The sequence below is a fragment of the Bufo gargarizans genome, chromosome 2 (genome assembly GCF_014858855.1).
Source record: "Bufo gargarizans isolate SCDJY-AF-19 chromosome 2, ASM1485885v1, whole genome shotgun sequence".
NCBI lineage: Eukaryota > Metazoa > Chordata > Amphibia > Anura > Bufonidae > Bufo > Bufo gargarizans.
The window spans coordinates 76,587,202-76,612,412 of record NC_058081.1 but is presented as its reverse complement, the minus strand read 5'-3'; the positions used below and the strand labels follow the sequence as shown (position 1 = coordinate 76,612,412).

The window sequence follows — 25,211 nt, the reverse complement described above, 5'->3', positions numbered from 1 at the left end:
CAATTAGCCTGACATAATGATCTCCAGCCTTGTGCTCGTCAACATTCTCACCTGAGTTAACAAGACGATTACTGAAATGATCTCAGCAGGTCCTTTAATGACAGCAATGAAATGCAGGTTTTTTGGGATTAAGTTAATTTTCATGGCAAAGAAGGACTATGCAATTCATCTGATCACTCTTCATAACATTCTGGAGTATATGCAAATTGCTATTATAAAAACTTAAGCAGCAACTTTTCCCATTTCCAATATTTATGTAATTCTCTAAACTTTTGGCCACGACTGTACATTAACCAACCCTTTTCCTGGATTTTCCCGCCAGAGCATTAATCTCTCATGTTCCTTTCCCCCTCTTCCCCCTGCTGTCCCAGGCGCCCTCGTTATTCATTTTGGCACCACAAGGACAGTCAAAAGTCACAATCAATCTTCTATTCTACTACCAGGGACAGTGAAGGGAAAGGCTAGAATTAGAAAGAAGATATGTGTGTGTAGAATAGGGACAGGCAAGGAAAGCTGTCAGCCAGGGAGTGAAAAGTAAGAAGTTGAGGCTGGCTGTGCCTACTAGCACAACTGCAACTGCTGCAAACCTCAAAAGCAGCAATTTTTTATGTGGAGAACTCCGTGTCTCCATATAGTTTAATTTTTTTTGCAGTTGAGGTTTTTAAAACCATCATATACTGTACATGTCTTACAGTAGATAGGGTAGCGAACGAAAAGCTAAAGCCGATAAAGACAGCACTGTGATCAATGAGACTACAACTTCACAGACTCTGCTGCTGGTGAGGGAAAACAGGTCAGACACCCATCACCTAAAATAACCACTAGGCCATACTACCTTCAAGCTTGTATCCCACCGTGGACACCTATACCCATAAGTGCCTGCAAGTGCCATTAAATTGCCCTGCAACAAGCACCATAGCTCCTCATCTTCCCTGTATACTCAATACTGCTGGATGTACCATAAATTATATTTTAGGTAGAGACTGTTAAACCTTTACTTCTGACCTCCTAGAACAACTGCAGCTGCTGCAAACCCTAAGAGCAGCTGTTTTTTATTTATTTTTTATGTTGAGAACACCTTGTCTCCACATAGTTTAACTTTTTTTGGGTTGAGTTCTTTTTTTTTATTTTTTTTTATTGAGTTTTCAATTTTAGATGAACAAACACAAACATAAGGAAGGAAAAGGAAAGGACAAAAAAAACAGTTTGTCATCATCTATGTCTGTTTTTGACAAGTCTGAAGTGTAGTAGTCGCCTAAGGCTTTCCGGATTCATACAGACAGGGTATCAAATTGGTACCATAATTTCAGTATAAGCGAGGTTAACACAATAGCATATGTCAGTCTCTGACAATGACCCGTCTATGATGTTATGGACATATACGATCCGCCAGTAACCAGCAAGTTATTTGCTGTAACGTTTTCTCGTTGCTTGGGCATCAAGTACCTTTTAATGTGATTCTCGCAACCAAGAAGAAAATGAGCCACAACAACAGAAAAAGAAGAAAAAAAAAAGGTCGGGCTTATCTGGGCACACACCCCCCCCCCCCGCCCCCCAAGAATAGTTTAAAAGGGGGAATTGTAGGTTTTAGCCAAGCTTGCAAGATCGCCTTGGTGCCTGCTGCTGCCACAAAATGCAACAGTTTTCTGCATCCTGAGGTGCAGTTATATTTGTCTGTGTCCAGGTACCCGAATAAAGCCCAAAGGGGGTCGGGTGGGATAAAATTAGTTAAAAGTGTGTTAGTGAAATTGATGATTTTGTCCCAGAACTCTCTGATCTTTGGACGATCCCATAAACAGTGATATAGTTCCGCGTCCAGAGCCCCACACTTAAAACAGCATGTAGAGTCATAACTGCCCATTTTAAATCCTCTCCTTTGAGTCAAATAGGATCTATGGCATATTTGTAAGACCATCTCTACATAGTGCGCTACGGGTAAGTGCTTGTGAGAGAGTTTGAGTGCCCTAAGTATCACGGATGGGATGGCCTGTGGTACCTCAGTCTTCCACTTTGTCAGGGAGACTTTGCATGTGGTGTAATCAAGAGGTATGTGCAGGAACCTGTAATTAACAGAGATTTGTTTTCCCCCTCATTAGGGCTCGAGTACAATTTTTTCAAATATGGGCTCCACTCAGTGTCTGGCATAGAGGAAATTACCTAGCTCTTTCCTGTAGATACGGGAAAAAGGGGAAAACTACGTTTGGATAGTCTCTCTGTAGCTCATGGATTGGTTTTGACCGACTTAGTTTGCTCATTTATGAGTTTACCTATATTAGTGATGCCTTGCGTTTGCCAATGGGCAAAAATTGGGTGTGAAGACCCATTCTGAAAAGAGGGGTTCAGCACCAATGTTAATTGTGCCGAGAATGAAGAGTGCAATTTACACAGACCCCTTGACTTGCACCATGCTCGCAACGTTGTCATGAAAATTGGATTATCCTTCACTATTTGGGGGAGATTCCCGTGCGAGGTGTGTAATAGCTTTGGCTGGGCTATGTGAGGTATGAAGGATTGGTCTATGGTCACTGAAGTATATCGCGACGAGGAGTGTAAGCAATCCGGCACTTCATCAGGGCTGCAATATTATACAGTTTAATATCAGGGAAATTTAAACCCCCGTTTAGTTTGGGCTGTTGCAATATGTGCCAGGCTATCCTGGGGCGTCTCCCAGTCCAGATATATTTCCTATACAAGTAATTTATTCGTGCTTGGATCTACCGTCTTAGGTAGATAGGCAGCATTTGTAGTGTATAAAGTAACCTAGTAATCATTCTTCCCACATAGGATAGTGAGAAGTGTTGCCAAACCTTGAGAGTAGACTGTAGTGAGGAAATATAGGGTTTTACATTGTAGTTATATAATTGAGATTTTTTTTTAGGGTTAGATATCCCCAGGTACGTTATGGCCCTTTCCTTCCATGTAAACGGAAAAGCCCTAGTCCAAATCGGTCGCTTGGGCCCGCTCAAAAGTAATGCCTCTATTTTGTCCAAGTTAATGGTGTATCCCGATAAGGAGCCAACAGCTTGGAGTTCAGCTAGTAGCTTCCCGAGCGAGTCTTTGGGATCAGAAATCATCAACAGGACATTTGTCCACAAATGCCGCTGTCCTCATATCGCTGTTACCTATCCTCACCCCATGAAAACTATGTGTGGCATGAAGACAGAACAAGAGCGGGTCCAAGGACAGATTGAATAATATCGGGGACAGGGGGCATCCCTGCCTCGTGCCTCTAAAGAGATCTAGAACCTGTGAGTTCTTCCTATTAATGGTTAACATAGTTGTCACATCAGTATACATATTAATTAAAAACTGCCTAAACCCCATTCCAAAACCACGTGCAGCTAGGGTTGTGTGTAGAAAAGGCCAGGACACCTTGTCGAATGCCTTTTCGGCATCTAGACTAAGAAGAAATATCTGGGGCTGTGTGGGATCTTGGGCTGCGACCGTAGCTGCCACCACAGGACGTACATTGTTAACCGCGTGCCTCCCTTGTGTAAAACCCATTTGAGTGGGGTGGATCAGGGTTGGGAGAAATGCTTGCATTCTATTAGCAATAATTTTAGCTAGGAATTTATAATCCTGATTCATTAAGGTAATTGGCCTGTAGGATTGAGGTAGTTCATGGTTTTTCTTTGGTTTGGGGAGCACAATCACCCTTGACTCCGTGAACCGGTCTACTTCCATGCCCTTCCTATATATCTGAGTGTACAGAGTTGTCAAGATAGGGATGATCTCTGGTGATAGCATTTTGTAATATTCTGCCGTTGGACCGTCAGGACCTGGCGTTTTACGGTTGTGTGATTCAGAAATAGCTTCTTGTTTCACCTCCTCCTCTGTGACATCTGCGTCTAAGTACGCTCTTTGTTCCTCAGTTAGGGAGGGCATGTGTAAAGAATCTAGGAAAGACCGCATCTCCTGATTTGTAGGAGAGGCCCTGTAAAGGTCCTCATAGTATTTAAAGAAGACCTCAGTTATTTTATCAGTCATAGAGTATAGATGGCCCTTTGTCCGGGCATTTAATACAGGTTATTGGTTTGATGCTTCTATAAGGTTTGGTAAGAGAGGCAAGTAGAATTCCTGCCTTATTTCCCTAGCGCAAGTACTTGTTTTGTGTACAGCGGATGAACCAGTGTGCCTGTCCTTGAACAAATGTGTCTAATAGTGAATTTGCGTCTAAGAACGCTTGTCTTGTTTGAGGAGTGGGAACTCTAGAGTGGGCCCGTTGGGCTGACAGAAGATCAGAGTGTAGTGAGTCGAAGCGCTCCCTAGCCTGTTTCTTTTTATGTGTGACATAGGCTATTATGTGACCGCGCATGACCGCCTTGAAGGTTGCCCATAAAAGTGGGTATCATTTAGATGAATGTCATTATCATCCATATAGTTAGTCCAGTGGACCCTAAGATATGTCCCAAAGTCCTCCGACTCCGAGAGATATGTGGGGAACCTCCACAGGCAGGACCTTTCTTGTGGTTGTAGTGCCGGAATAGTACCTGTGACCGGAGCGTGATCCGATATCGCTATGGGGTGTATGGTGACTGGGTTGAAGTTTTTAAAACCATCATATACATGTCTTACCTTCACTACCCTACGTATTGTAAGACATGTATATGATGGTTTTAAAAAGTGAACAAAAACATCTGTCAGTGATAAGATGAAATATTAGGCATAAAGCCGTGTTGTTTCATCTCAACACAATTCAAATTAAATTTTTTGGGGTTGAAGTTTTTAAAACAAGAATATATGTGTCTTACATTACACAGGATAGCGGAAAAATTAACTTTGAGTGATAACGTGACATATTATATTATGTATTTCTATCTCCACACAGTTCCAATTAATTTTTTGGGGGAGTTGAATCTATTAAAACCAGCATATACATGTCTTATTATACGAGGGGTAGTGAAGGATAACATTTGTGAGTGATAACATGACATATTAGGCCTAAATCCGCATATTTCTTCTCCACACAGTTCCAATTAAAGAGGAACTTTCACCGTTCATTACAATATAAGTACCCGGCACTGTAGGGTATTATTAGTAGATATCATCGCTATAATTTTTTTCAGCTCGACTGCTCTGTTGACCTGCTGTGCCCCCTGTTCCTATTTCGCGCCCTGTATACTAATAGATAACATTGGTACAGGGAGGAGCAGAGCGTGTCACAGTCAGGGAGAAAAAAAAGCAAACTTTCTCCCTGGCTGTGACGCTCACCGCTGCGATTGGACAGCGCCATAGCAAGAGAGAAGTAGACACCCCCTGCCCCCTAAGAAAATTTTGTATCTCCTCTCCCTGTACTGATGCTATCTATTAGCATACATGGTGCAAAACCAGAACAGGGGGCACAGCAGGGCAAAAAAGCAGCTGAGCTAAAAAAAAAACCAGCAATGACATCAACTAATAATGCCCAACAATGCCAGGTACTTATATTGTAATGTCAGGACCGGTGAAGGGTCCTCTTGAAAAAAAAATGTTGGGGGTTAAACTTATTAAAACAAGCATATATGTGTCTTACAATACTCAGGGTAGCTGAGGATAACATCTGTGATTGATAACGTGACATACTAGGCTGAAATCTGTGTTGTTTCATCTCCAGGCACTATAAGTGTTGGTCTGGTAGGAAGAAATAATTGCGTAGTTGTTTGTCAACTTGTGTTCTTGTGTTTTACACTGGAGAAAAGAGCGAGAGCAGTCAGCATTTCTACTGCCCTGAGAAGGAGATTCAGGAGGAGGCTGCAGACCTCATGCATAGCTGTGTTGGTGGTGATAGTAGTTGCACCCGTAGCCATGGTATAGTGGCAGTTGGGCAAATTCAGAGCAGGAGAGACCAAAAAACCCACCATAATATCTCACAGTCTGATAAAAGTGGTAGGGAGGGTGAGGACTCCGATAACGATAGTGTGCTGGACAGGACCTGGAAGCTGGATTGGGCTACTGAGGAGGAGGCAAGCCAGAGCCATGTCTACTTAAGGATCTGGTGATGCTGCTGATGCTGTGAGTCGGTTAGGCCCAAAATGTACCAGAGCTAAGCCTCTAGCTCTGCACAAGTATCTCCTGTCTGGCAGTTTTTCTCTATGCTTCTGGAAGACAGAAGCACTGCCCTGTGCAAGTTGTGCAAGAACAAAGATGTGGACATGTAAACAGAAATGTAGGCACCACAGCTCTATTGAACTACGTAAAGCGGCATCACCCCATCCCACTGCAAGCAAAGGCGGCAGCCAGCTGCCACAATAGGAATTCCCCACTTCTTTCGGTCCCCATCGTGGCAACCAGGCTGCATCCACGGGCAGTGCGGTGTCTTTCACATCGTCATCATCTCTTTCTGCCTCTCCCACTCATATTCCTCCTCCTCTCCATTGTCAGCCATCAATAATAGAATGCATGGCCAGGAAACAACTAAACATGCCCTGCAATCCGCTGGCCAAGTTTCTGGCAGTGCAGTTGCTGCCGTACCATTTAGTCAAGTCTGCTGCCTTAAGGGGGCCAATGGTGTGTGCTCAGCCTCACTAGAAGATACCTAGCCACCATTATTTCTCGCAAAAAGCATCCCTGGCTTGTACACATGGCGGAAAACGTGTGCCACTGCCTGTCTTTCATGGCCCATTGGGTCAATGTTTTTTGCGGTAACAGCAAGGCAGCACCCCGGCAACAAGGCCAGGTCCTTTTCTCCCACACATGATTGTGTTGGCCTGGCTCCCATACCAGGCATTTATCCACCTCCTCTTCCATGGACACTCTCCCCCTCCCCAACAGTAGCAGGGCACAGTGTCGCTCCCACTTCCCCTCCTTCCATCATATGTGTGAAGTCCAGCAACCGCAGTGTTGGAGCTGATCAGTCTGGGTGAGAGTAACCACACAGTTGCTAAAATACATCAAGAAGCAAACATCCCGCTGGCTGACACCCTGTCAACTCCAACTGGGCAAGGTGGTCAGCGATAATAGGCGCTACGTCGTGACTGCTTTGATCCTGGGGGAAATAACACATGCTCCCTTCATGGTAGTCGTGCAAGGCTTTTTAACCCCTACAGGACCGCAGCACGCAGGATTGCGTCTTTGCGGCGGCCCTGTTATTCCTCCTGGACGCGCCGGGGCGTCATCTAGCGAGACGCGAGATTTCCTGTGAACGCGCGCACACAGGCGCGAGCGTTCACAGGAAGTGCAGGTAAACTAGCTGATCTACAGCCTGCCAGCGGCGATCGTTTGCTGGCAGGCTGTAGATGCGATTTTTTTAACCCCTAAAATTTATAAGTTTTGATAACAGCGTCTAATATACCTGCTACCTGGTCCTCTGGTGGTCCCTTTTGCTTGGATCGACCACCAGAGGACACAGGCAGCTCTTTAAAGTAGCACCAAACACCACTACACTACACCCCCCCCTGTCACTTATTAACCCCTTATTAACCCCCTGATCACCCCATATAGACTCCCTGATCACCCCCCTGTCATTGATCACCCCCCTGTCATTGATCACCCCCCTGTAAGGCTCCATTCAGAGGTCCGTATGTGTTTTGCGGATCCACGGATCCATGGATCGGATCCGCAAAACACATACGGACGTCTGAATGGAGCCTTACAGGGGGGGTGATCACCCCATATAGACTCCCTGATCACCCCCCTGTCATTGATCACCCCCCTGTAAGGCTCCATTCAGACATTTTTTTGGCACAAGTTAGCGGAAATTGATTTTTTTTTTTGTTGTTTTTTCTTACAAAGTCTCATTTTCCACTAACTTGTGACAAAAAATAAAATCTCACATGAACTCACCATGCCCCTCACGGAATCCAAATGCGTAAATTTTTTTTGACATTTATATTCCAGACTTCTTCTCACGCTTTAGGGCCCCTAAAATGCCAGGGCAGTATAAATACCCCACATGTGACCCCATTTTGGAAAGAAGACACCCCAAGGTATTCGCTGAGGGGCATATTGAGTCCATGGAAGATTGAACTTTTTGTCCCAAGTTAGCGGAAAGGGAGACTTTGTGAGAAAAAAATATATATATCTTCTATGAACTCGCCATGCCCCTCATTGAATACCTTGGGGTGTCTTCTTTCCAAAATGGGGTCACATGTGGGGTATTTATACTGCCCTGGCATTTTAGGGGCCCTAAAGCGTGAGAAGAAGTCTGGGATCCAAATGTCTAAAAATCCCCTCCTAAAAGGAATTTGGGCCCATTTGCGCATCTAGGCTGCAAAAAAGTGTCACACATGTGGTATCGCCGTACTCAGGAGAAGTTAGGCAATGTGTTTTTGGGTGTCTTTTTACATATACCCATGCTGGGTGAGATAAATATCTCTCTATAATGACAACTTTGTATAAAAAAATGGGAAAAGTTGACTTTTAGAGAGATATGTCTCTCACCCAGCATGGGTATATATAAAAATACACCCAAAAACACATTGCCCTACTTATTCCGAGTACGGCGATACCACATGTGTGACACTTTTTGCAGCCTAGGTGGGCAAAGGGGCCCAAATTCTAAAGAGCACCTTTAGGATTTCACAGGGCATTTTTAACACATTTGGATTTCAAACTACTTCTCACGCATTAGGGCCCCTAAAATGCTAGGGCAGTATAACTACCCCACAAGTGACCCCATTTTGGAAAGAAGACACCCCAAGGTATTCCGTGAGGGGCATGGCGAGTTCCTAGAATCTTTTATTTTTTGTCACAAGTTAGCGGAAAATTATGATTTTTTTTTTTTCTTACAAAGTCTCATATTCCGCTAACCTGTGACAAAAAATATAAAGTTCTATGAACTCACTATGCCCATCAGCGAATACCTTAGGGTGTCTACTTTCCGAAATGGGGTCACTTGTGGGGGCCCTAATGCGTGAGAAGTAGTTTGAAATCAAAATGTGTAAAAAATGCCCTGTGAAATCCTAAAGGTACTCTTTAGAATTTGGGCCCCTTTGCCCACCTAGGCTGCAAAAAAGCGTCACACATGTGGTATCGCCTGTACTCAGGAAAAGTTGGGCAATGTGTTTTGGGGTGTCTTTTTACATATACCCATGCTGGGTGAGAGAAATATCTCTCTAAAGACAACTTTTCCCATTTTTTTTATACAAAATTGTCATTTGACACATGGGCATGTGTAAAAAGACACCCCAAAACACACTGCCCGACTTCTCCTGAGTACGGCGATACCACATGTGTGACACTTTTTTGCAGCCTAGGTGGGCAAAGGGGCCCATATTCCAAAGAGCACCTTTAGGATTTCACAGGGCATTTTTCACACATTTTGATTTCAAACTACTTCTCACGCATTAGGACCCCTAAAATGCCAGGGCAGTATAACTACCCCACAAGTGACCCCATTTTGGAAAGAAGACACCCCAAGGTATTTCGTGATGGACATAGTGAGTTCATGGAAGTTTTTATTTTTTGTCACAAGTTAGTGGAATATGAGACTTTGTAAGGAAAAAATAAATAAAAAAAATCATCATTTTCCGCTAACTTGTGACAAAAAATATAAAGTTCTATGAACTCACTATGCCCATCAGCGAATACCTTAGGGTGTCTACTTTCCGAAATGGGGTCACTTGTGGGTCATTTATACTGCCCTGGCATTTTAGGGGCCCTAATGCATCATTTGTGGGGGTTTTCTACTGTTTCTACTGTTTTTTCTACTGTCATTGTAGAACCTCAGGAAACATGACAGGTGCTCAGAAAGTCAGAGCTGCTTCAAAAAGCGTAAATTCACATTTTTGTACCATAGTTTGTAAACGCTATAACTTTTACCCAAACCATTTTTTTTTTTTACCCCAAACCATTTTTTTTATCAAAGACATGTAGAATAATAAATTTAGAGAAAAAATTATAAAGAAATGTAGTTTTAAAAAAAAAATTACAACTGAAAGTGAAAAATGTCATTTTTTAAAAATAATTTCGGTAAATTTTGATTAATAACAAAATGAAAAGCTCTATTAGTGAGAAGAAAAGGAGGTAAAATTCATTTGGGTGGTAAGTTGCATGACCCAGCAATAAACTGTGAAACCTTTATAGCCTTACCCTATATTTTGGACTCACATGTACCGTATTTATCGGCGTATAACACGCACGGGCGTATAACACACACCTTCATTTTAGAGGGAAATTTCAGGAAAAAAAAATTAAATTTCAAATAAAGCCTCTGATCTGCCCCCTCTGGTAACACAAACCCCCCCCTCCCTCCCCAGTATTAATCATTGGTGGCAGTGGCCACAGGGTCCCCCTCCTCCCCCCCATCATTGGTGGCAGTGTCAGTTCCTATCGGAGCCCCAGCAGTGTAATGCTGGGGCTCCGATCGCTTACCATGGCAGCCAGGAGTCACGCTACTGAAGTCCTGGCTGCCATGGTATGTTAGTGAGCAGAGAGCAGCGCATTATACTCACGTGCGCTGTGGCCGCCGGTCGCTCCTTCTCATAGGTCTGTGCGGCGCATTGCTAATGCTTACAGCATTAGCAATCCGCCGCACAGACAGAAGAAGGAGCGACCGGCGGCCACAGCGCACGTGAGTATAATGCGCTGCTCTCTGCTCACTAACATACCATGGCAGCCAGGACTTCAGTAGCGTGACTCCTGGCTGCCATGGTAAGCGATCGGAGCCCCAGCATTACACTGCTGGGACTCCGATCGGAACTGTGGGATATGGCCGGCACATTCATTGGTGGCGCAGTGGCCACAGTCCCTCCCCTCCTCCTCCTACTCTGTCCTCGTTGGTCTTCAGCGGCAGCCGCTCACAGTGGGGAGGGAGGGACTCCCTCCTCCTCCCTCCGCTGTGCCGGCCGGCTCAGTCCTGCCTCTCTGGCCTCCGGAGGACACGTTTCAGCCCTAATCGGCGTATAACACGCATACATCATTTGCCCCCTATTTTCAGGGGGAAAAAGTGCGTGTTATACGCCGATAAATACGGTAATTTCATCTATGTTCAACTTAATTGTGATTTTCTATGTAGACACTGTAGAGCTGGGATGGCGTCTGTGCTCCCTACTCCCCTTGTTTTTATGGCATTTTATGATTCACTGATTGAGTATTTAATAAAGCTTACTATTTTTTCACTATTGGACGTCTAAGAGCTTTTAGTTCTCTGTTTTCTTCATGTATGTACAAAGCTTGTCCAGTTACATTGGGACATTGGGTAGTCTTTTTGTATGAAGCCGCACCATTATGTGTACATATACTAGGCCATTGACACCCTTGGTTGTTTTTTATTTATATATTTTTTTATTTTTTATTTTTTATTTTTTTTATAATAAACGGTGAAAGTAGTGTAGTGCAGAATTGTAAAAAGTGGTCTGGTCATTAAGGGTGTTTAAGCTAGGGGAGCTGAGGTTGTTAAATAAGGACACTGGCTTGCACAAGGTGCTGGCAATGTCCAGGAGACTGTCCTCACATTTCAGCCAAAGCTTTCCTGGACTTGTAGCAACAGAGACATCTGCCGCTACACCACTTTAATCGCAACGTTCCAACTCACTGGAATTAAACTTTGCACATGCTCGATCATCTGTGAACAATTATGTCATGCACCAGTCTGCCTAAGCAGCAGGGAGCATGTGTTGCTTTGAGATTAGGGAGTGGCAGCTCATCCGAGACGCCTGTAGGGTGCTGAAGCCCTTCTAAGAGGCCCCAAAGTTTGTCAGCAGGGACAACTGTCATTCCCCTCATATTTATCTTAGAACAGACGCTGACGGTCATGCAGCAGGTGATGACGGCTGAAGAAGTACAGCTAATGCATCTTGTTGTCTGTCCTGTAGCTATTGGGGACCAACAAGTAGAATCTGCCATGAAGAACAAGGATGAGGAGTTGCCACTGCAGGAGGAGGAGTTGGAGGTGGAGGAGCAACAGGACGATGATGAGGTTGGCACTGGCCAGGACACCCAATAGCCTCAGTATGGGTTGGAGCCGGAGAGAACTGGCTCCACAGGAACACTGGCCAGAAAGGAGAGCTGTATGCTTTCTTGCTTACGCAGTGACAGGCGTATCGTTGACATCAAGCAGGCTGATGATTACTGACTAGCCATGCTTTTATACCCTTGTTATCAAAGTAAAATGGGGGAATGAAAGGGGACAAATTACATTATTGCCAGGAAACACTGTGTACGCATCTTGCCGCAGCTTTTGGCAAGCAGATGCCTGCCACCAGCGTGTCTGAAAGGTAGAACCCTCTCGCCCTCCACAGAGTCACCCCCCTCCCGCGGCCACAAGCAGTAGCAGCAGCTAGTTCAGTCTCCTCAACATGATGGAGCAGTTTTTCCACATACCGCACCAGGCTGAGTCCAGTCAGCAAGCCGAGAGCTCCCGCCTCAACGCACAGGTTCATGCCTACCTACACTCTGGTGCATACCCTGTTCTCTGACCCTATGGATTTCTGGGCAGGCAGACTAGGACAGTGGCCTCTTTCCCTCTTACTTGCCCAGCCTCCAGTGTCATTTAGGAGAGGGTTTTCAGCGCTGCAGAGGGTGACACCCAAGTGGACAAGGTTGTCCTCCACCAGTGTCCAAAACATCACTTTTGTCAAAATAAACAAAACCCTGTATTCCGGAAAATTTTCATACTATTCCTGCTGAGGCCAATGAATAGATTTGGCCTTACTGACAGTGCCCCATCTTGCCATTGTTGCTGTATGCTTGCCTGCTGCCCTGCCTCAATTATGCCACTGTCACCATCATGCCACTGCTGCAGCTTGCCAATGCCAACCATCATGTTCTGTACAGCTGCTGCCTGCATTATACCACTGTTGCCTTCATGCCACTGTCACTGCCTGACGACCATCATGTACTGTACGGGTACTGCTGCCTCCATCATGCCACTGCCGCCTTCATGCCACTGCTGCAGCTTGCCAATGCCAACCATCATGTACTGTACGGGTACTGCTGCCTCCATCATGCCACTGCCGCCTTCATGCCACTGCTGCAGCTTGCCAATGCCAACCATCATGTACTGTACGGGTACTGCTGCCTCCATCATGCCACTGCTGTTGCCTACCATCATCTTCTGTAAGGCTGCTGCTGCCTCCATCATGCCACTGCCGCCTTCATGCCACTGCTGTTGCCTACCATCATCTTCTGTAAGGCTGCTGCGGCCTCCATCATGCTTCTGCCTGCCTGCCAACATGGTACATAGGGCTGCTGCTGCCGCCGTCTCAGCTGATTCTGCTCCTCGCTCCTAAACCTCTACTGCCACCTGTATTAACACGAAGCATCTGCCACTGCTACCACTACTACTGTTACTACTACTACCCATAGACAGTCGACAGCCTTGTTTGTTCCATGCTATGCTGCTTCTGCTGCCGCTACTATTGCAACCACATGCCTCTTATTATCTTACCTGTTCCACATCCACGCTGCAGTGCTACCACTCGCAGCATGCCACTAGGTTTGTTCACAGCAAGTCACTTTTTTATTGACAATTGACACTTGTGCATGTCATATGGGCAGGCATTCTGACCTTGTCAAGGCATACTTTTTGGACTCTTGGTCCCCCAACAAACCACTGTTTGTTTGTTTTTTTATCCCATAACACTGTGTGTGCTTAAAGAGTAACTAAACTTTTGAACACATTTTTGATAACATGTCCCTAATGTCCTAATAACAGTTTTTGTAATATACTTTATTAATGGTTTTTGTATTTTTAATACACTTTGTTTGTGGCTTGTACTCCACTGACCTGTAGTAAAATTGTTATCCACTGACCGCCTAATATACCTCCAGCGACATAATCATTTTTGGGGTCCGTACTCCAGTGGCCTAAAATAAAAATTTTATAGGCTCCAGCAGGGAACATTTTGAGAGTTTCCCTTTAATGGCCCCTGATTAAAATGCATATTTTTTGTGGGAATTTTTGCCATTGACCCCCTCTGGTATGTCACTGTCCATGTTGTGGGACTATTTATGCACTTCTAGTAAGTATTTGGTGGCTGCAAATATGACCTGAAGGCTTTTCAGGTTCGCCTGCCATTAAAGTGAATGGGGCCTGCCGCGAATGCGCGGTTCGCGAACATTTGATTGCGAACGCATTCGGGAAACATCCCGGACGATTTTTGTCCATCACTATTTATCTGTATCTTTGTTCAGGGAACCTTTCCTCCTGGCTTCTGAGGCTTGTAGCTTGGGCCTCTATGCCCAGCAGAGCAGGGGGTAAGCTAGACTCTACACAACCTGGGGAAGGCTGGACTGACTAGAAACTAACTCAACTCCTCCCTCTCTAGAGGGTTCTATTGTATCTAACACAGCTCTGCCAGAAGTGCCGCCATCTGCTGGTGAACCAGGCACATTATATGTCAAACCATTACCAAATCATAAATACATTTACACACTGTGCAGGACCTAGGGATAAATACACGAGATGATACAGGGTGCACCATTAAAGAGGACCTTTTATTGATTTGTAGTAAGTGAGATAGATATCTGCACCTGCGGTGTACCCCCCACTGTGCTGCCGCCCTGCCTGTTTTTTTTAAACAGCGCTCCTGTGCCCCGTTATGACCCCCGCATTTTTCATGCTCAGTATTATATCAGAGCAATGGGGAGGAGATGCAGTCTTTCTCTGTGGGCGTCTTCTTCTCTCCTGGCTGTAGCGCTGTCCAATCGCAGCGCAGAGCGTCACAGTCAGGGAGAAAAAAAACTCCCTGGCTGTGACGCTCTGCGCTGCGATTGGACAGCGCTACAGCCAGTGCCTGTTTTAAAAAAACAGGCAGCACAGCGGGGGTACACCGCTGGTACAGATATTTATCTCACTTACTACAAACCAATGAAAGGTCCTCTTTAAGGATAGTGGAGGGGTAAAAGGAGTGGTAATGCCCCCTTGCAGGGCGTTATACATGTAGGGGAAGAGGAGCTAGCAATCAATTTTGGCTCCTAATATGGCATTTGGGAAGTAATGCTCTCAATATGCACAGCATTATTGAGAAATCCTCTTGCAGATGCAGATTTTAAACACTTGCATACACTTCCTCTGACACCAGTTCATCGGAAAGACAAGACCGACCAGCACAGCAATAATGTTGAGGGCTGCGCTGCTCCTCCTCGTGCTGCTGAGTGACCAGATTAGAGGTAAGTCCTTACCAAAATGTAAGTGTCCCTTGTGATTTGATAAAATTTGTTCTCTTGGCGCTCAGAAGTCCTTTTTGTACCTTTTTTGGATGAAAAAGGTTTCCATTCTGATTTCTTAAGGACATATGCAATAAGTGGTTGTTTAACCAGGTTCCTCTTTTCGATACCATCATGGTGCTACAGTTTCAGCATATCAGAAGAAGTGACAACTTAGACTCATCCATTCCTTCTCTCAACAAGTCTTAGCAATTTTTTTTATATATGTCCAGGTTCTGCAATGGTGCCTAATTTTTCAGGACGGATCAAACTATAGGGGGTGCAGACATTACAATTGTACTCAGGTGCTGGAATTTAAGGGAGTCCAAATAATCCCTCATATGAGGAGACCAGTACTGTAAAATACATCTGATAGTTGGGGCTTTGTTATGGACTTTGCATTAGAGTCCAGATGCTTGAAGTTGGTGGGTAGGGGGTCAAGGCTGATTCTAGCTTTTCTGCAGCTTGAGGCTCAAATTGAAATGGCGTACATACCTCTTACAAACCAGTGATGTAGTCACTGAGGCCTATGAGGCTGAACGTCAGGGACAGAAACCATAGGCTCAGATGACCCTCTGTAAACTGCCGCCACCCTCAGAAGCAGATCAGCTGCCGCCTGAGGCAAGATGCTCATCATGCCTCATGTCAGAAGCATCCCTGGTAGGGTTGTATGCAGGTATCTTACTAACTTTATATGTCTTGTTTGAAGTTGGCATTGAATGGCTCTAAAGCAGTACTCCTTAACTCTGGTCCTCAGGGCCCACCTGTTGGTCATGTTTTCAAGTTTTCCTTACTATTGAGCAGGTGATATAATTAGTGTCAATGCATCAGGACTTAGCCCAGGTGGGATATTCTCAAATCATGACTGGCAGGTGGGCCCTGACGACTGGAGTTGAACACTGCTCTAAAGGATTGAAAGAAACTACACTGAGTTGGTATGGGCTAGATAGTCCTTTTTCTGGTGGAGTGCCGCTTCTTGTGACAGACTTAATTTTTTGGATTGTTTTCCTGAAACAGTGCCATTTTTGTCAATGGGATGCATTTGGTATTGTAGCTCTACCACAATGCAGTAAGTCAAATGCAGTAAGACTTGCTCACACAATGTTTTTGGACTTTGGCACACGGTACATACATCAAACATTTATCCACACTATACAGTTGCATATATTGCCTATTGATTCCCACAGTGAGAAAAAAAATTCAGCACAGTATAATTTTTTTATTGTAAATTATTATGGCCTATGCTTTTCAGTACAGTAAAAAGGTGTTCCTTTCTATGTATGCCACACAAACACATACCAAGGAAGAATTTTTTTAGATATGTCGGGAACAATTCACAGGACATTTGTGGTGTGGGCAAAGCCTTAGCTACTAAGCCGCCCATAGTGGTGGCTACAGTCATGTGTGTTGTTCAGTGGTGGACTTATATATTAAGAGAACCTACGATTCCTAATACATTTTTACTAGTGAAAGTGACTGAATCCAATAAATAATGCCCGACGTGCCGAAGGTGGGTTTGAAAGAGGTAGTATGGGATTGAATGGTGTATCACATGATCCATGTCAGCTAATTGACAGCTCTGAGTAAAGTGTTGATGTCATTTTCCAGAATTTTGTAACTGTGGTGAGCTATGGTCACACTACCAGTTAGCCCTTCCATTAAGCCCAGCTTGTTTTGTACAGCTGTACATTTTGGATCTTTCAAAAACATAGCGAGATATATTATTATTATCATTATTATTTATTATTAAAGCATCATTTATTCCTTGGCGCTGTACATATCATAAGGGGTGCACATACATAATACAGACAATTGCACTAAGCATAAACAAGACGAGTTACAGACTGGTACAGAAGGAGAGAGGGCCCTGCCCGTGAGGGCTTACAATCTACAGGGTATGGGAGAAGGACACTGTAGGTGAGGGTAAAGTTGGTCATAGGGGTATAGCAGCAGCAAGATCACTGTAGGTTGTAGGCTTGTCTTAAGAGGTGGGTTTCAGGTTTCTTTTGAAGGATTCCACTGTAGGTTAGAGTCTGAAGTTTTGGAGTAGACAGTTCCAGAGTATGGGGGTGCATGGGAGAAATCTTGGAGCCGGTTGTGGGAAGAGATTATAAGAGGAGAGGAGAGAAGGAGGTCTTGTGGGGATCGGAGATTGCATTTGGTAATGTATTGGGAAAGTAGCTCAGAGATGTAGGAAGGGGACAGGTTGTGGACAACCTTGTATGTATTTGTTAGTATTTTAAACTGAATTCACTGAGCAATGGGGAGCCAGTGAAGGGGTTGGCAGAGGGGAGAGGCAGAGAAGTAATGGGGGAGAGGTGGATTAGCGGGGCAGCAGAGTTGTACAGTCGTGGCCAAAAGTTTTGAGAATTACATAAATATTGGAAATTGGAAAAGTTGCTGCTTAAGTTTTTATAATAGCAATTTGCATATACTCCAGAATGTTATGAAGAGTGATCAGATGAATTGCATAGTCCTTCTTTGCCATGAAAATTAACTAAATCCCCCAAAAAACTTTCCACTGCATTTCATTGCTGTCATTAAAAGACCTGCTGAGATCATTTCAGTATTCGTCTTGTTAACTCAGGTGAGAATGTTGACGAGCACAAGGCTGGAGATCATTATGTCAGGCTGATTGGGTTAAAATGGCAGACTTGACCTGTTAAAAGGAGGGTGATGCTTGAAATTATTGTTCTTCCATTGTTAACCATGGTGACCTGCAAAGAAACGCGTGCAGCCATCATTGTGTTGCATAAAAATGGCTTCACAGGCAAGGATATTGTGGCTACTAAGATTGCACCTCAATCAACAATTTATAGGATCATCAAGAACTTCAAGGAAAGAGGTTCAATTCTTGTTAAGAAGGCGTCAGGGCGTCCAAGAAAGTCCAGCAAGCGCCAGGATCGTCTCCTAAAGAGCATTCAGCTGCGGGATCGGAGTGTCACCAGTTCAGAGCTTGCTCAGGAATGGCAGCAGGCAGGTGTGAGCGCATCTGCACGCACAGTGAGGAGAAGACTTTTGGAAGATGGCCTGGTGTCAAGAAGGGCAGCAAAGAAGCCACTTCTCTCCAAAAAAAAACATCAGGGACAGATTGATCTTCTGCAGAAAATATGGTGAATGGACTGCTGAGGACTGGGGCAAAGTCATATTCTTTGATGAAGCCTCTTTCCGATTGGGGCATCAGGAAAAAGGCTTGTCCGGAGAAGAAAAGGTGAGCGCTACCATCAGTCCTGTGTCATGCCAACAGTAAAGCATCCTGAGACCATTCATGTGTGGGGTTGCCTCTCATCCAAGGGAGTACGCTCACTCAAAATTTTGCCCAAAAACACAGCCATGAATAAAGAATGGTACACAAAACACCCTCCAACAGCAACTTCTTCCAACAATCCAACAACAGTTTGGTGAAGAACAATGCATTTTCCAGCACGATGGAGTACCGTGCCATAAGGCAAAAGTGATAACTAAGTGGCTCAGGGACCAAAACGTTGACATTTTGGGTCCATGGCCTGGAAACTCCACAGATCTTAATCCCATTGAGAACTTGTGGTCAATCCTCAAGAGGGGGGGTGGACAAACAAAAACCCACTAATTCTGACAAACTCCAAGAAGTGATTATGAAAGAATGGGTTGCTATCAGTCAGGAATTGGCCCAGAAGTTGATTGAGAGCATGCCCAGTAGAAGCAGAGGTCCTGAAAAAGAAGGGCCAACACTGCAAATACTGACTCTTTGCATAAATGTCATGTAATTGTCGATAAAAGCCTTTGAAACGTATGAAGTGCGTGTAATTATATTTCACTACATCACAGAAACAACTGAAACAAAGATCTAAAAGCAGTTTAGCAGCAAAATTTGTGAAAACTAATATTTGTGTCATTCTCAAAACTTTTGGCCACGACTGTAGATAGTTTGGAGGGGTGCGAGGGTGCTAGATAAGAGGATGTTACAGTAGTCTAGGCGGGAGATGATGCATACATGTACAAGCATTGTTGCGGACTCCTGGTTGAGGATAGATATTTTTGAGTTGGAGGCGGCAGGTGGTGGAAAGGGCCTGGATATGCGCTTTGAAGGGCAGGGCAGAATCCAAGGTTACTCCAAGGCAGCAGACTTGGTTGACCCGGGAGAGTGTGCAGCTATTGATGGGGGAAAGATGGTAAATTCTGTTTTATCCATGTTAATTTTTAGAAAGCGAGAGGAGAAGAAGGAGGATATAGAAGATAGTACGGTAGTGATGTCTGGACCAGTGAGGTAAATTTGTGTGTCGTCAGCATAAAAGTGATACTGAAAGCCATGGGACTCTATGAGCTGTCCCAGAACAAAGGTGTAGATTGAAAAGAGTAGGAGTCCTAGGACAGAGCTTTGAAGGAGACCAACAGAGAGGGGATGAGATGAGTAGGTGGTGTGAGAGTGGGAGACACTAAATGTCCGGTTTGTGAGGTATGATGTGATCCAGGAGAGGGCCAGGTCCATAATGCCAAGAGATGATAGAGTTTGTAACAGGAGGGAGGGGTCGACTCTGTCAAAGGCAGAGGACAGGTTAAGGAGGAGGACAGAATAATGCTCTTTGGTTTTGGCAGTTAGGTCGTTAGTGATGTTGGTAAGGACAGTTTCAGTTGAGTGGTAGGGTTGGATTGTAGCCGGTCAAAGAGTGAGCAGGAAGAGAGGTGAGAGGACAGTTCATGGTGGACATGTTCAAGTAGCTTTGAGGTATATAGGAGAAGTGATATGGGACGATAACTAAACAAAGCATAGCAAGGATCAAACCAGGCCCCCCACACAGGACAGAAGGGTTTCTGCCTAAACTCTTTTCAATGACCCTGCCTCATTTGCTAAAAGTTGTTCCTTTAGAGGGTAGAATCCTGACCAAGTTTTCACATCCAGTAGAGAAGGTCATCCCAACTAAGACTGGGCCCCCTCTTTCCCTGGGCCCCATAGCAGTCGCATGGTCTGCCGCTATGGTAATTACGCCCCTGGGTCATGGAAAGGCTTTGAGGATTTATCAAAACTGGTGTAAATGAAACTGGCTTAGTTGCCCAAAGAAACCATACAGATTCCACCTTTCATTTTTCAGAGCTCCTTTAGAAAATAAAAGGTGGAATCTGACTGGTTGCTATGGATAACTAAGCTAGTTTTCCTTTACACTAGTTTTGATACATCCCCCCCCCCCATAGGATTTAGCAAAGTGTCATGGCTTAAAGGGGTTGTCTCACTTTAGCAAATGGCATTTATCATGTAGAGAAAGTTAATACAAGGCACTTACTAATGTATTGTGATTGTCCATATAGCCTTCTTTGGCTTGATTAATTTTTCCTTCACATTATCAAGGAAACAACTAGTGTATAATGTGATGGAAAAATGAATCAAGACAACAAAGGAGGCAATATGGATAATCACAATAAATTAGTAAGTGCCTTGTATTAACTTTCTCTACATGATAAATGACATTTACTGAAGGGAGACAACCCCTTTAGGTAATAAATGAAAGCAACTTTGGAGTGAAAGGAAACCTGTCAGGGTGAGCACGTGTAGTACCCTCGAGCAGGGATACTTTGAACTCTGGACATTTGTGGACATTTGCCCGTGTTTCCCTTATTCAAAGTCATCAACTCCTTACTTTATTTCACTTTCACTTCTCAGACTATGGATACACTAAAACATAATTCTTTTTGTTTTCAAAAATGCTATTATTGTGTAAAACTTAAATAAATAAGAAAAAGTATACATATTAGGTATTGCCATGTCCGTAACGATCTGCTCTATAAAAATATCACATGAGCTAACCCCTCAGGTTAACGCTGGAAAAATGAATAAATAAAAACTGTGCCAAAATTACACATTTTTTAGTCACCTTGCCCCATAAAGTGTAATAGTGAATGAACAAAAAATTATATGTACCCAAAAATGGTACCAATAAAAACGTCAATTCTTCCTGCAAAAAACGAGCCCCTTCAGAAGACGATCGGCAGAAAAGTAAAAAAAAATATGGCGTTCAGAAAATCGAGACACAAAAACATACTTTTTTTCAAAAATGCTTTATTATGTAAAACTGAAACAAACAAACAAAGTAGACATATTTGATATCATTACGTCCGTAACAACCTACTCTATAAAAAAAGCACATAATCTACCCTGTGTTGTAAAAAAATAAAAACTGTGCCAAAATAGACATTTTTTTGGTTACCTTGCCTCACAAAAAACGTAATATAGTGCAATTAAAAATCATATGTACCCCAAAATAGTACCAATAAAACTGGCACCTTATTCCCTAGTTTCCAAAATGGGGTAACTTTTTGGGAGTTTCTACTATAAGGGTGCATCAGGGGGGCTTAAAATGGGACATGGTGTCTGAAAACTAGTCCAGCAAAATCTGCCTTCCAAAAACCATATGGCATTCCTTTCCTTCTGCGCCCTGCCGTGTGCCCTTACATCAGTTTACGATCACATGTGGGGTGTTTCTGTAAACCGCAGAATCAGGGTAATAAATATTGAGTTTTGTTTGGCTGTTAACCCTCGATGTGTTAAAGAAAAAAAATGGATTCAAATGGAAAATTTGACAAAAAAGTGAAATTTTTTAATTTCATCTCCATTTTCCTTTAATTCTTATGGAAGACCTAAAGGGTTAACAACGTTTGTAAAATCAGTTTTGAGTAGCTTGAGGACCGTAGTTTCTACAATGGGGTCATTTATGAAGGGTTTCCACTATGTAAGCTCCACAAAGTGACTTCAGACCTGAACTGGTCCTTAAAAAGTGGGTTTTGGAAATTTTCTTTAAAATTTTAAGAATTGCTTCTAAAATTTTAAGCGTTTTAACGTCCTAAAAAAATAATGACATTTACAAAATGATGCCAACATAAAGTAGACTAATGGGGAATGTTAAGTAATAAATATTTTACGAGGCATCACTTTCTGTTTTAAAAGCAGAGAAATATAAATTTTTAAAATTGCGAATTTTTCTAAATCTTTGGTAAATTTGGGATCTTTTCATAAATAAAGGTGGAATATATTGACTCAAATGTATAACTATCATGAAGTACAATGTGTCATGAGAAAACAATCTCAGAATGGCTTGGATAAATAAGTGTTCCAAAGTTATTACCACATAAAGTGACACATGTCGGATTTGCAAAAAATGGCCTGGGCAGGAAGGTGAAAACTGTCCCGGGGTAGAAGGGGGTAAAGGGATTATCCCACAAAACTAACATATTGGGGGAAATTTATGAAGACGGTCGATTAAGACGCCGGCTTGAGCTGGCGGTTCATCTGCCTCAGTTGTGTAGAGGCGTCGGCCTCTACATGACTTAGGCGGACTTTACACTTGTCTACATCTACGCCAGCTTCCTTGCTGAGCTGCTGTGAGCTGCTTCCCTCACACAGAAAGGGAAGAAGATCCTCCAGATAAGCAGATAAGTACAAGAAGGAATTTTAAGTTGGTGAGATAACCCATGTTGCCGAAACTAAATGCCCCTTTCTGTTACATGAATGATAATAGCATGATACTAATAATAATACTAATGATACTTTCCAGGCCTGCTCAGAGCAGCTGAGGTCAGTGGAGAGGTGGCTGCATATGTAGTTATCTCAGTATAATTAGTGATGGGATCCAGTCATTTGGACACCGATTCCAGACTCCAACCATTGTGCCCTCTGTTCTGTACTAGGTCAAAAGTTACTAAAATGAGAAAACCTCATAAAGTCATTAATAAATCCTGACTTCAAGAAAAATATTCTGCACATTCCAAACCAGCACCTGGATCTGAATACTTTTGTAATTGCATGTAATTTAGCAAAGTCGCTGAGTTATTCAATAAAATGTATCTGTATAGCACCACCTGCTGTTTGTTCTTTCTCTTATTTCTCTGTCCATCTCACTGAGGTAGACACACATACTCGGTTCCATCCTTCAACTGCCCCCTGATCTGTGATAGGGAGAAAGCTGTGGTAGAAATCACACACCCCTGAATTGCAGCAGAAAGGGCACGCCCCGAGCCTCCAGCATGATATAAATTTAGCAGAGCAATTGGAATAATGAAATGGGAATTCTCTGGATCCATGTGAGGTACAGGGCTGCTTCTAGCTTTTCTTTTTAAAAAAGAGATTGTCACTTACTATAGGATGTCTGATTTTTATTTTTTCCATTAATCATGGGATTGCCCCTTTTTTATTTTCTAGTATTGCCAGTGTAAGTCTAAGGCCCATTCAGATGGTGCAGATTTGGTCAGCGTTTTGATGTAATTGCACTTTCAGATTGTACCTTTCTATAGGTAAATGCCGGGGTACTGAGACCACTCTGGTCAATGTCCAGGATGATCTACTGATGGCATTAGACCAGAACGACTCCATGGTCCTAGTCCTTCTGGACCTATCATCCTCTTTTGACACTATTGACCATCAAGTGTTATTGAACCGGTTTAAAGTGGTAGCCGGATTAGATGGAAAGACCTTGGCATGGATGGTCTCATTTCTCCAGGACAGGGTACAACGAGTGAAGCTGGGGGTATTTCACCGATCTCTCACTGTCCTGTGGAGTACCACAAGGCTCGGCACTATCCCCAGTCTTGTTCAACATCTATCTGAGACCATTGGCCGACATTATCAGGAGCCACAATCTTCAGTTTCATGTTTATGCGGATGATACACAACTGTACTTTAGGCTTGCCAAAGGAACAGTTGATCAAGTTGATCTGGCCGGATGTCTCTTGGAGATCGATCACTGGATGAGTGCCAATCATCTAAAGCTTAATGGAACCAAAACTGAATGTATTACATTCAGTGACCAGAAAATTACACCCTCAGCACCCCAATGGCCATTGTCTTTTGGACCTGTCTCTGAGACAGCCACCCAGGTCAGGGACTTGGGAGTGGCCTTGGACTCCAGATTAACCCTCAGGGTGGTTAGTACCTGTCACTACCAGCTGAAACTTCTGGGGAGGATTTTAAAATACATCGAATCCCCTCTCAGGAAAGCCTTGTTCGGAGCAGCGATCAGCAGTCGGTTGGACTATTGTAATGCCTTGTACATGGGACTTCCTAAGAAGAACTTGCATAGACTTCAACTTGTGCAGAATGCCGCATCAAGGCTCCTAACGGGTGTTGCCCGCCGAGAGCATATCACTCCCTCTCTTAAAGCCTTGCACTGGCTACCCGTCCAACAATGGATGATGTTCAAGATTGGATGCTTCATGTATAGGGTATTCCATGGTGTGGGGCCCTTGTACCTGCAACGTAAATTCACCAGGTACGCCCCGTTGAGGACATTGAGGTCTAGTAACTCTGCAAATTTTAACATCCCGCAAGTTAACAAGATCAGACGTGGAGGTAGATCCTTTTCGGCTCAAGGGGCCAGATTTTGGAACCACCTACCTCTGGCCCTGAAAATAATTCCCAGTCTTCTCTCAATCAGACGTGCACTGAAAACCTTACTTTTCAAACAGGCGTTTGATCTTCCTATATAACACTTATTTGGTTTATATAACTTTGGGGGTCTTCTTAAATCTTAGTCTATAAATTCATGGTTGGTAATGTTCTTTTATTCTAAAGATACTTTTTCCCCACGTTTATTAAATTGTTTTCTTCACATTCTCTATATCTCGTCCGAACCCTTTGAACCTTGAGATCCCCCTACCTTCCTCCCCTTTTTCTTGACTCTCCATTTGATAAGTGCTAGGAAATTGGTCTCTGGAATAGGTGCCTTATTCTCTAGGCCTTTGTGGCCCATGGCAAAGTGTCATGCCTTCTTTTTTTCCTCCCTGTTGAATTAGTCAGCTAAGCGCATCGAGGCCCGAAGGGTAAGACTGCGTGTACACAAGACTATACATCATCATCATCATCATCATGGAGTCATCAAGGCGGATTACACAAGCCTGCCCAGGACATCCCTCTACCTGCTCCTGGCATGTCTGAAATCTTGCGCATGCGCCATAAATCCTCTTTCCCTTCTCCTCTTCTGACATGCAATGGAAGTTAAACAGAAGGGAAAGGACCTGTTACCTTTCCTGACATGTTTCTTTTAGTAAATAGCTGTATTCCTCATGAAAGAACAGTCCTGAAGCTTTATTTCTTATAACTTTGTGTTGCGCCGTTCCTCTGTTATTGCTCCCAGAAATTTAGGAATAAATTGACAAGTGGGTGTTACCAGGTGGCGGCGTGT

General features: G+C 43.7%; 1 protein-coding gene across 5 annotated transcripts in view; it reads left to right on the top strand.

The window, feature by feature from the left end:
- The first annotated feature begins 14,792 nt into the window (after positions 1–14,792).
- Positions 14,793–25,211, top strand: part of LOC122927401 (zinc metalloproteinase-disintegrin-like crotastatin) — a 46,020-nt gene continuing 35,601 nt past the window's right edge. The window contains exon 1 of one of the 5 annotated variants that reach the window (XM_044279209.1): positions 14,793–15,030. In XM_044279209.1, the coding sequence (XP_044135144.1) occupies positions 14,979–15,030 (52 nt within the window). In that variant the 5' untranslated portion in view covers positions 14,793–14,978. The remainder of the gene's footprint in view (positions 15,031–25,211) is intronic. The other 4 variants (XM_044279208.1, XM_044279206.1, XM_044279207.1 and 1 more) reach the window with 4 other exon arrangements.